The sequence below is a fragment of the Euprymna scolopes genome, chromosome 8 (genome assembly GCF_053919585.1).
Source record: "Euprymna scolopes isolate OS-2025 chromosome 8, ASM5391958v1, whole genome shotgun sequence".
Taxonomy (NCBI): Eukaryota; Metazoa; Mollusca; class Cephalopoda; order Sepiida; family Sepiolidae; genus Euprymna; species Euprymna scolopes.
In genome coordinates, this window is record NC_136489.1 from 151744041 (window position 1) to 151756448 (window position 12408).

Here is a 12408-nt window from a genome sequence, read left to right on the forward strand (position 1 = left end):
AGCTGTCATCCACCGATTATTTGCCAAGCTCCTGCTGGCGCTTGTGGAAAAAGCATCCTATCAGTTCCGGACCCGTATTGAGGCGGTGACTGAGGGTGGAGGCAGCTACATTGAATAGATGTCAGCTCTATTATATAATCAAGTTACCTGAATTGATGTTTTTCAATAAAAATTTTAAATCTGTAGTGTTTTGTTTAAAGCTACACTTTTATGGTTTCATCCTGTATTTACAAACTCTAAAACTTTATCTTAGGCCTTGATAAGCAGTTAGCTCCCTAGTAAAAAAAAACAAAACAAAAAAAAAAACTCTAACAATATGAAAGATGTTTTCCATCTAAAAACTGTTCGCGGGACAGCAATGTGACATGGCTTGATGGTTAGGAACTACTGTACTAGATCAAACCACAAGCACTTAATAGCTTCCTTGTTGTTGTATGAAGTTTGGATTAGAAATTGGAGCATGGCGGAAACTAAATAATTTTGAGGAATTTCTTTTATTTATATATTGTGTGAATTAAATCGCATTCTTTGTTATATTCACATTTTAACCTTTTATGCGTGAGAAATCTCTTATCTTCTGTTTTGATTCCAAGAACTTGATTTTTTTGTTACAATGAGAAATGGTCCCTTTTTATGCGTCTTCTCTTGTTGTCTCTATAAAATAAATGTCAATTCTGATTATCTAAGAAGAAAGTTTTAGCTGAACTGGTAAACTTTAAAAATAAAATACATACAGAGGTCATATTTTATTTATATAAATTAACTTTGTGGAATTTCTGGTGTAAAGCAAATTAATTGTTTTTATTATTTTATAGAAGAATAATTTTTAGGATTTTCTAAATGTGTCAGTCTTCCATTTTATTTTTTTATATCGTGTTGATGATTCTCACCTTCAAGGATAAAAAGAAATAAATGTTGCAAGACTGGTATAATTTGACCCCAAGGTAAAAGAAGTGAAAAAAAAAAAATCCAACTCAAATTAGTGTGTTTATTTGATTCTTATTTGCACAAAGACATGACACCTAGACACTGAGTAATTCGGTACCAGTTTTTAAACAAACTTATTCACAACTTTACTCCATTTCTTTTTCTAAAAATAATGACGATTGAATTGACTCAACAAAAAACGACTTTGCCATTTTTTTTTTTTTTTAGCACTCATTAGCACAATTCCCAATTGATGCTAATTGTTAGTTGCATTTCGTTTTACCAAACAAACCCTATACACAGCAAAACTGTCTGTCTCAAAGCTGAATAAGTAAATAAAAAAAAAAAATCACATACATTATTTATTTTCTTGTCCACAAAAACCTGGATTGAATGAATGGGAACCCATTAAAAAACACTTTGTATCCTTGCTAGTCACTGTCATCTTGGATGTATGACTTTGAATCTGTATTACACAAGGAAACCTAGAGACAAAAATGTAGTATTTTATACACGGTTCATGGGCTAAAAGTTCACAGCAAATTGTTAATATACAAGTTAAATAGGTTTGAAAACTTACGTATCATATTTTGTAGTTTGATAAAATTAATCAGAAATTAGAATAGTATCAATGTCCATTTTATTCAGTCAAAAATGATTTAATATCATTAAGATCCCGCTTATACATAAAGTTAGGTATAGGTGTATGTATAGGATTAACTCTTAAACTAATGAACTAATCTGTATCAATTATGGAATACATATTCTAGGAAACACAGTGAGTAACATGATCACATTAATATTTACTATTTAAAGTGTTTTTACCATTCAATAAAATCTAAAAAAAAAAAAAAAAAAAAAAAAAGAAAAAAAAAGTTTTTCTGTAAAATGTTTGTTATAACTAGAGCTATTACAAAAGAATATTCTTTTCATTATTTTGACTCTCTAGTATATATCGGTTAATATCTTATCTTTTTAAATAGTGATGTGGTTCTCGATTGATTAACTGTGTCGGATATATACTCGAGTCAAAACAATAGGATTATTCCCTTGCCATAGTCATAACATGAACTTTTAGGAAACTTAAACGGTTCATAAGTAAACAAAAGTTACATCTTTCCATTGGCATATACAATACGCATTTATCTTTTCTAAGTATGACAATATGTATATGTATGTTTATTTATACAAAACATGCTCTGTTCTATTCATTAAGCACTTTTTGATAAACAAGAGTTTCAGTAGATTTATATCTAAGAAACTATAAATATACAACCATTATCTCTCTCTCATATATATATATATATATATATATACATACATACATACACACACACGCATTAGTGATGGGACGATTCCAATATTTTTCCTGATTCCAATACAATTACCGATTTCGATTCTTTACAAATCTCTAAATATTTAACTATATAGTTGTATTTTTTCTCCGATTACCATAAAAACATGTTAAATGTGCAGATATTTTCCTAAACGTAATAATATACTTGTGAAGGACGATCTATCGATTTTAGCTTCATTGGTGGTTTAAAATCCATAAATATTTATTATTTTATCATTATTACCAGCAATGGGAGATTTTGCTTTAAACAAAATCAAATAAAAGAATTAAAAGAATCATTTTGGCATCGGAAAATCGGTAGAAATTTTTCCGATACCTTCAAATATTCCGATTTTTCCGATTCCGATTAATCGTCCCAATACTAATATATACACAGAAATATTTATTTAAAAACTATATATACATATTCCAAAGCTGAACCAGCGGTTTCAGTGTATTGAACCAGCCATCTGTGCTGATATGAAATCAATACAGCTCATTAACGTTGTTGGAAAAGTGAAACAAACAAGCTTTTCAAATGACGCTGATGAGCTGGATTGATTTCATATCAGCCACAGATGGCTGGCTCATCTTTGGAATATGTATATATAGTTTTTAAATAAATATTTGTATTTTCAGCTCACATTCGTGATTGAGCACTTTATTTAATTTCTTTTCATCGCTCCCTGACACGATATATATATATATATATATATATATATATAATAATAATAATTTAATTTAGAAAGAATTACTCTTCAAAATGAAAATTGTTGGAGACAAAGAATACAATGTTTAAAATATTTTCCTTAATCCATGGATTTTCAATGTAAGTTCATCTCCTCAGGAAAATCATTAGCAAAATATTAATACTGGTTTGAAAATTATTTTGAAAATTTAGCATATGCCAAGAAAATATTAAAGACTAAATCCTTTTAAGGGACATGGAGATAGAGAATGAAGGTGATCTTATATAACTTACCTTCCAATAATATTTTGTATGATTTCAAACTACTAGATTCACTAATCTGTAATCTAATTCATTTCATTATCTTGAAGTATATATACATATATTGCCTCTGGTATTCTGCTAGTGTGTGTTTACATATATATATATATATATACTAGCAGGGGGAGGGGCGCCTGGCTTTGCTCTATTGGAAAATATGCTTAAATATGTTATTTTAATTTGTCCAGATTTCGTATATATTATAGTAGTGATTTCAAAAGTAAAAAAAAAAAAAAAAAAAAATTTGGGTACCGTCTGCTAGAATTGAACCCGAAAGCAAAACTGTAGCATTCAAAGCTGGTGACGTTACCACTGTACCAACGTGACACGCATATGAACTGATTAAAAATTGAATGTACAAAATGTATGACTTTTTTTTTTCAATTTCGACCCATTTTTGACCCCCTTAAAAACTATTTTATCAGCTAAAGACCCACAAAAAAAACTATTTTATCAGCGAAAGACCCACAAAAAACATTATTTTATCAGCTAAAGACCCACAAAAAAACATTATTTTATCAGCTAAAGACCCACAAAAAACCAAACTATTTTATCAGCTAAAGACCCACAAAAAAAAAAAAAAAATTCAATCATTTAAGGCCCTTAGTGCTGCTCTTCGACTTTTAGTTTCAGTTTGAAAATATGGAGACAAAGAAACAGAAATATATATATATATATATATATATATATATATATATAAAACTCATTTTCCCCCTATGATTTTGACCTTAATAGGATTAAAAATCAAGACATTTCATGTGAATGTACTATGCACAAACTGCAGCACAATATCTGAGGTGTTATAAGCATATTACCTCTCCACTTCCTCGATAATCGTAGATTCCTATATTTTTTCTGCTGAGAGTTAACTGCCACACTAGGTTAAAATCAATGGAAGTAGTAAAATCTTTTCTCTAATTCCTCCTTCTCCCGCCACTACTTAGTTTTCGGGATCATTCACCACAAAGGACAGTTACAAAGGAACACCGTTTTTTTTTTTTTTTTTTTTTTTACTTCGGAGTTGCTTAAAAAAACTGGAATGGAATTTTACTGTGCCTTTCCGTTCTATGCTTTCTACTGGGTGAAATGCACCATGGACTTAACTGAATCGAAGGGTTATTTATGCCATTTTTGTTAGCGCAAAGTGAAAAAAGTTGGCTTGAAATTTTGAAGGAAACATAAGTTGTAAGGATTGACAGCAGTTTTCCTGAACCTTATTTAATCAGCGATCAGTGGTAGCACATTCACATTCACCGCCAGCATTTGACCTGTTGCCCAGATAGCAAATGGTAACTTCAATGTCAGGTGAGATGCCATCTGTATCAACATATGACAGTTTGGTCATCGATAGAGCAGACAACAACCAGATAACTGTGACATTCATAATCCAGGTCAACTACTGCACTTCTTGTGGACCCATAGTTTGGACTCAGAGTTTACACCTACATCTTTGATAATCTCCCCCTTGGTCTTTTAGAGGCTTAGGATGTAGCTCAGCTCTCAGTTCTTTGGGATCTTATTATTTTGTTAAAATAGAATTTGTATCACGTTTTGTAACACTATTTTTTTGAAAAAAAAAAAAAAAATTGTGGAGTGTTGATTTAATTTCCTTTAAAAAAAAAAACAAATTTACAAAAGACCTTAATTTTGAAAAGTAAAACAAAACCTCATCAAAAAATTCAAAAAAATATTATTAGCAACTAATAACCAATGCATAAATGCAAAATTATAAAATGATGTAATCTATGACCGTCTCCAGTTTGAAATTCTGTGTGTGTGTATATATATAATCTCCTCATCTTGAGTTGAGCATATTGAGACGTAATACACGAATTACCATTAGCATATAAAGTAATGCTCTTTGTGTAAACCAATCGAGCTTAGGTATTTCGGACGATGTCAAAACATTGTTAAACTCACGACTCGCACAGCAGCCGCCGATAGCGTAATGGTTAGGAGCCTTGACTGTCATACAGGTGGTTGGGTTTCAATCCTGGCTTGAGGTAGTTGCCTGTCTAGCCGCACTGATGAGCTGTGGATGACTCTGTATATATATATATGTGAGAGAGAGAAAGATAATATTATTTACTATATCTAAAAATTTTTTTATTGATTTTCAATATTTACTTTAACAGTGCTCAATACTTTTAATCTATTTTTGCTCATTGGCATCTTTTATCTTTTCTCTCAATTACTTTTTTGTTAGAAAATATTTACATTTTAGGAAAGATGAGTAAATGAAGGAATATATTAAAAAAAAAAAAAAAAAAATTCAATGACATTGATAGGATTTCTTATGAAATATTGGAATTAAAATCCCATAAATATTTACGAACCCTTTCTTTTAATGATGAAACATGGCACGAAATATGTCAACAGCTGTTGCATTGTGGTCCTTAAAATAGATTTTTGTTATACTATAATTAGAGAATTACAGTATCGTTCGGTTATTACATGGTATAAAACTGTTTAAAAATTATAAACTTTTCTGTAAGTTTTGTACCACTTTTGTTTTCTCACAATAACTAAAATCAAGATATAATCCTACGAACTCATATATATAATCCTTATTCTAATTTGGATCAAAATACATTAAATATTGATTGTAGAAAATGTCTAAACTTTAAAGCTTATGTGTCTCAAGTGATTGTGGCTCCATTGGCATCATTATGGAGGGTAACGGTGGCTCTGTCGGCATCATCGTGGATGGGAAAAGTGGCTCAGTGGTTAACGACAAGGACTGACAACCTGGGTGTGCCAAGTTCGAATCTAGTTCGTTCCACAGAAACACTTTCTAAATAGAAAAAAAAGATATCGGAAATAAATGCTAACAAAATCATCATGAATTACGCTCCGCAATAACATAAATCAGTATCATCAGTTTTACATGTCCAATACATGTCTAAAGAACTGATGAGGACAAACTTGTAAGAAAGAGGGATAAATAAAGACCTGGATAGAGATAAGTTTATTTGGAAATCAATTTATAAAAGTGGTCCCAGTTTTATAATTTGATTTCCAAATTAACTTATCTCTGTCCAGGTCTTTATTTATCCCTCTTTCTTACTAGTTCATGCTTATTGGTCTTCACCTACCAAATGACTCAGTTATCTCAACTGTTCTACATCTACTAACCCAACGACTCTCCTCCATTCTTCCAACATTTAATTCTTTTAAAAATGTGTACTTATGTGTTTGTATTTATTCATTAAAATGTGTGTGTATATATTCATTAAAATTGGTTATTTATTCATAAAAATTTGTGTATTTGAAACTTTTTTTTCTTTTTTTTCCAGAGCTATCGATCTCCCACACATTATGTTTCGGATGGGCCTCCTTGCCGTACTTCGATCAAAATTCAAAAAAGGTATCCATAATGTTTTTATTTGTTTTATGTCTATATAATTATTAAACTCTGTGGACCTTGCTTCCTTTCATCTTGTCTTTGACAATCGAGTGATTCCATCTTTTCAAAAATAGGATGAGTGAATTTTATATATATATTATACACACACACTCATGAGCAAAAAAAATGGACCCAGAAGTAAGAAATCAATTTTTCAATATTTTTCCATAAATTTCTGTTAATTTTAACTAAAAATTTCTATTTTGCAGATCATTATTATTATCATCTTTCTGTAGTGAAGCGAATTGGTCAAAGGTTTGAAGTCGAATGCTTGGTAAAAGGGAAATCTGGATCTGGTCGCCCTAGAGCATTCACTTTGAAGGACAACCACAGGCTTAAATTAACTCTTTTGAAGGATTGAAAGAAAACTTATGTTGACCATAGCGAAGAATTCAAAACAGGGGTTGGAAATTCTCTTTCTATATATACAATATCTAGATGAATGAAAGAAATGGAATTTTCTGCTAAAAGGTGTGAAAGAACATCAATGATAGAAAGATTTTTCTCGTATTATGGCAAGAAAGATACAGATTGGATTAAGAATGTTTTCTGGTCAGATGAATCAAGATTTTGTCTTGTTATTGATGCTCCTGAATGGTGCAATCAAAGAACTGGAGAAAGATTTTCACCAAGTTGCATAAAAACGACAGTTAAACACGGGAATGGAGAGATAATGGTGTGAGGAACTTTTACTGCAGCAAGAGTTGGAACTTATTAGATGTGAGAAGTCAATCAATGCAAAGGAATACATTCGGATATTAGAAACAGGACTGCTACCAAATATTCAGAAGCTGGGAATATCTCAGAGCATTATTTTTCAACACGATAATGCCCCTGCACACACTGCTAAAGTCACAAAGAAATGGTTTTCTGATAATTCAATTAATGTGATATTTTGGCCAGGTCAAAGCCCTGATTTAAACTCAATCGAGAATATTTGGTCCATAATATTTCGTGCATTGGATGGAAGAACCTTTTCGAACAATGACAAATTGTGGGAAGCTGTGCAAAGCGAATGGAATAGCATCTCCTCAGTGTTCCACTTTGGTTGAGAGCATGTCTAAAAGGATTGATCTTTTTAAAGAAATCAAAAGGGAATGCAATTCCATCCTAAGCATTTATTAAAGTAAATGTCTTGTTCCATGTTATTAGTCTCGTTTAAGTTTCCTTATTTAATTGTTCTTAGTGCAATAAAATGTATAAAATTTGTTTGACCCATATTTTTTTTTTTTTTTTTTTTTTTGCTCACGAGTGTATATGCATGACTCAGAGGCTAAGGAATAAGGGTGGCGAGTTGTATGTTTTGGTTTTTGATCTCCCTACTATATATTAGGTTCAAAGCATATCTTACAACTGGGCAATGCTGGGCGGCCTGCTAGTTGGCTTATAAAATGAAATTTTGTTAACCTGTGTGTCTTTGTTTAAATAATTTATTAAATGGAATTTGTAAGTTAATGAAGTTAAGACGATGGGAATTAAAAATTTTTTTTTTAATTTATTTAAAACCAACTAGTTTCAGTGATATATTGTCATCATCAGGCATAGAAATAAATTGTTTTTTTCCTTCCTCATGATATGGTGTCATGAGAAAAGTAAAAGAAAATTTAAACAAAGCTTACGTCAAGAAAAAAAATTGTATGTGAGATTGTCAAAACTCACTTGATTTTAAATAAATACTTAATTTTCAAAAAAGAAAAAAAGCAGATACTTTAGCTGAAGCAACTTAAGATATAAAATAGGGGAACCAGCTATGCAGTTTCACTTTATTGATCCGATTCGTGTGTGTATAGGCATACATATGTATATGTGTGTATATGTATTTTTCTATACAATATTTTACATGTAGGATTGTTTTGCTTGCCCCAGGCGGTTATATAAATAAATGCTTATTTTTCAAAATAATTCTGCGTTGTCTGAGCTAATTTAAACAATGCTTACATAAAGAGAAAAAAGAAAAAAAACAAACCCTTAATTCGTTGCATGCGACTCGTACAATTTCCTGATTTAAAAAAAAAAAAAAGAGAAAAAATTGTCGTTAAAGATCATAAGGATTTTATTTTTCTAGTAACACCATGCCACCAGGAAAGAAAGAAAAACCTTTCTATTCTGATGACATATATCATCGAAACAAAGTTGATTTTGAATGAATTAAATTTTTTTTTTTTTTAACAAGGAACTCACCACTTATCAAGGCCCAAAGGCCACTGAAGGATCAGGATTAATGAATGTAATGTGATAGTGTAGTAATCACTAATTGTGTAAATTGGGTAGAATTTGATTTTATTATAGGGACAGCTTCTAAAAGAATGTGTTTGCATTATACTTAAAGGTTACCATACTCTAGACGGCTGTGTTCCAGAGGCGGATAGTTCTAGGAAAGAAGCTGTGTTTGCGGAATCTGCGTTTAGATTTAGACACAGGTAGAAAATGGGGGGAAACTGTTGGTAGTGGTTGTAGCTAGTCGAGTGTTTTTTTTTTTTTTTAAGTTTGGCAATGGAAGGGACCATAGATTGGAGTTCAGATGAGCACTTGTTTTGAAAATAATGATAGAGCAGAGACAGGCTTGTGACATATCTTCTGTGGGAAAAAGGCTGCAGAGAAAAAAAAAAAAGTGCATCACCTAGGTTTTGAAGCCGGTTTTGAACTCTATTGAAGCAGAATAGGGTGCACCAAAAAGCTCCACAAATGTGACAACAGTACTCCATTTTAGGATGTACTGGACTCTCATACAGATAGTGTATTATGTCGGCAGTGAGATACCTAGTGGAGCGGTAGAATGATCCAACCATTTTTCTAGCAATCATGGCAACAGATTTGATGACTAAAAATGTATTAAAAACAAAAATTTAATGTTTTTATTGGCTTCTTTAGTTTAAAAATTCTGGTGCCACCAGATCAGGCTGTCTGAAGATATTCGCTTTCTGAGACAAAATGCGCCTAATATGGATGCTTTTTGTTTTTTTACTTCCTTCTGCAAAACCAAAAACAACAACCAAACTTTTTTCCTTCTTCCCATTTCCCCTTTCTCTTTCTATCTTCCCCACTTCCTGACTGTTTTCCTTACTTAAAATGTACCAAACATTAATACTGTAACCCTTTTCCATCTTCCATTGCAAAACTCATTCATGCTCTATAGGCACCGCCAAAACTGGGGGGGCAGGTCAGTACTTTTTGACGGACCGTCTTTTTAAAAATCTACCAAAAATCAGGTAATTATCCGATCAATATGAAATTTTCAGCGATTATTAGGAGAAGAATGAACTTTATAACAGTGTACTTATTTTTCATAAACGATATTTATATATATATATTTTTTTGCTTACAAAACCCCCCCTTGTTTTGAAGTGGGAACAAATATGCTTAAAATAATCATCTGAAACTGAAATCAACATATTGTGTTGTTGTAAGGGACAGAATTATAGATTCAAAAAAAAAAAAAAAAAAAAATTGTTTGCATACCTTATTTTGACGTCTGAATATCAGAACTTCGATTGTGTTTAATTATCCCGCTTTTGAGTTTTGAAGTGTGAAATTCGGTGAATATGTTAAGTAAAATAATTAATTTAAGTTAAGCAAAACAAAAAAAATTTTTTTTTAATATTTATACGAAAAAAGCTATTTTAAAATTTTTGATAAATAAATTAACAATTTTTTTTTAGCGAGCCGAATAATGCATGACCATTATTAAACAGGGCATGCTTTGAATAATCGATACCAAAAAAAAAAATTCGATAAATATTGTGCCCTTTGTGTTAAAAATAGCATCATTTTTTTCGATCCCGTTTGAAAACGTTTGCCGCCTTTCGACTACGGTGGACCAAACGCGCTGAAATAATTTTTTTTTATTCTGCTTTAAATTGCCCCCCCCCCCCATTTTGGGGAGCCTGGCCCCCACACACATACACATTAAAAACCAAACTCATACAAATGGTCACCCATCTGGTACTGGCCAGCCTCAGCTTAATAATACATTGAAATTTTCGTCATTGAAAAATAAGTTTTTTTGGCCTGTTTGGTCTTCCATAGTTTTCTTATCAAAAGAAAACGTAAACAGAGTCGATCTGAACTCTACGTCGACGCGAAATATTTGGTTACCTATATGAATAAGTGGAATTATTTGAAATTCAGGTACTTATATTATAATATTTTTGCATATTCTCTTAGAAAATCATCCTAAATCTTAGTTAGACAATAAATAAATTAATTATTTCAAAAACCCTTTTTTTTTAAATATTTAAGTACGTTTTTTGTGCAAGACAAAAAATGTCAATTGTTAACTTTTTGGGAAAATTTAACATTTAAAATTGAATTAAAAATAGTAGAAAAAGTTTTACATTATTCTGTTTTCTATATGATAAAATTCAGGGTTTTATCTTTCTGGAAAAAAAAAGTTACTCAGAAATAATGGATTTTAATAAATGTAATTTAGTTTTAAAAAACAACAACAACTTGATTTTGCGGCCATTTTTGGCGGTGCCTAATGCTCTACAAGGCAAGGAACAAAAACTATAAAATCCAGTATCAAACAACCAAACCAAACACTATAAACTAGTGATTGAAAATACAACATGAATACTATTTCCAAAATAACTTAATTCAGCGTTAAATAACCCGAAAAAGTTTGATATACCGTGAAACGAAACAACCAACTAACTTACAAATTTAAATTTAAACAATGCTTACATCAAATATTTAAAAACTTGTAAACATCAGCATTAAAAATGATAAACTAATTACTAATTATACATACACAAGAAGAATGTAGTTTAATTTTAGATTGTTCATGACCCAATTAGTAAATTACTCTCTCTGATAGTAAGTTTCAAAGGGCATACAATGATCATTCAGGGTTTGTCATTTTTAACATATAAAATATATCGGCTGTTTTTTTTTTTTTTTTTTTTTTTTTTTTTTTTCTTAGAACCAGAGCGATCAAGTTTCAGTTAACCTACATGTATGCCAAAAAAAGAGAGTGGGTGGGTAAGTCAGAGGAGAAATGTGATATTCTAAAAAGTAGCTTATACATCTAAAAGGAGGGGGAGGGAGTGTCATTTCTAACATAAAGTAACCAAGCAACTACCTGGTAATGTTTTTATCATTTAACTCTTGTAGTTTTTATTTTTAGACAATATTTTTTTAGACAAAATTATTTTTAAATAGTGGTTGATTATTATTTTTAACACTTCAGTTGTAAGCCATTTTAGTTTTAGAAAGGAAGAGAAATGTTGTTCAAACAAAATGGCGGTAGCAATCTAGAGAAACTTTGAATTGTACAGAGTGTCCAAAAAGTCAGTGAAGGGTTTTGAACTTAAATAGATTCATTATTTTTGATATCTTTCTGTAATTTTAACACAATCATTGAGAAATTAAAAAAAAAAAAAAAAAAATGCAAAATTCAAATCATTTTTATTTATAAAAAAAATGTCTTTTGAATGTTGCCCCTTTTAAGCTTTTCATATTTTGTGCTCTTTCCAAAACATTATTCATGACAGATTGCAGAATTTCTGGATTGCGATTTAACTCTTATTTCGTTCCTGATATTTTCCTTCAATTCTTGCAGGGTTTGGGGAAGTCTGCCAGCTTGTGGAATGAAATAAGAGTTAAATCACAATCCAGAGATTCTGCAGTCTGTCATGAATAATGGTTTGGAAAGAGCACAAATATGTGAAGCATATGGGCATCATTTAAAGACATTATTTTTCATAAAGATAGTTTGAATTTTGCACTCTT

The 12408-nt window shown here is 30.8% G+C and overlaps 1 protein-coding gene across 3 annotated transcripts in view; it reads left to right on the forward strand.

Moving 5' to 3' along the window:
* LOC145283845 (phosphoacetylglucosamine mutase-like) overlaps positions 1–12408 on the forward strand; it is a 198143-nt gene that overhangs the window by 35077 nt on the left and 150658 nt on the right. For all 3 annotated transcript variants that reach the window (XM_080132953.1, XM_080132954.1, XM_080132955.1), the window contains exon 2: positions 6569–6639. In XM_080132953.1, coding sequence (XP_079989079.1) covers positions 6569–6639 — 71 coding nt within the window. The remainder of the gene's footprint in view (positions 1–6568; positions 6640–12408) is intronic.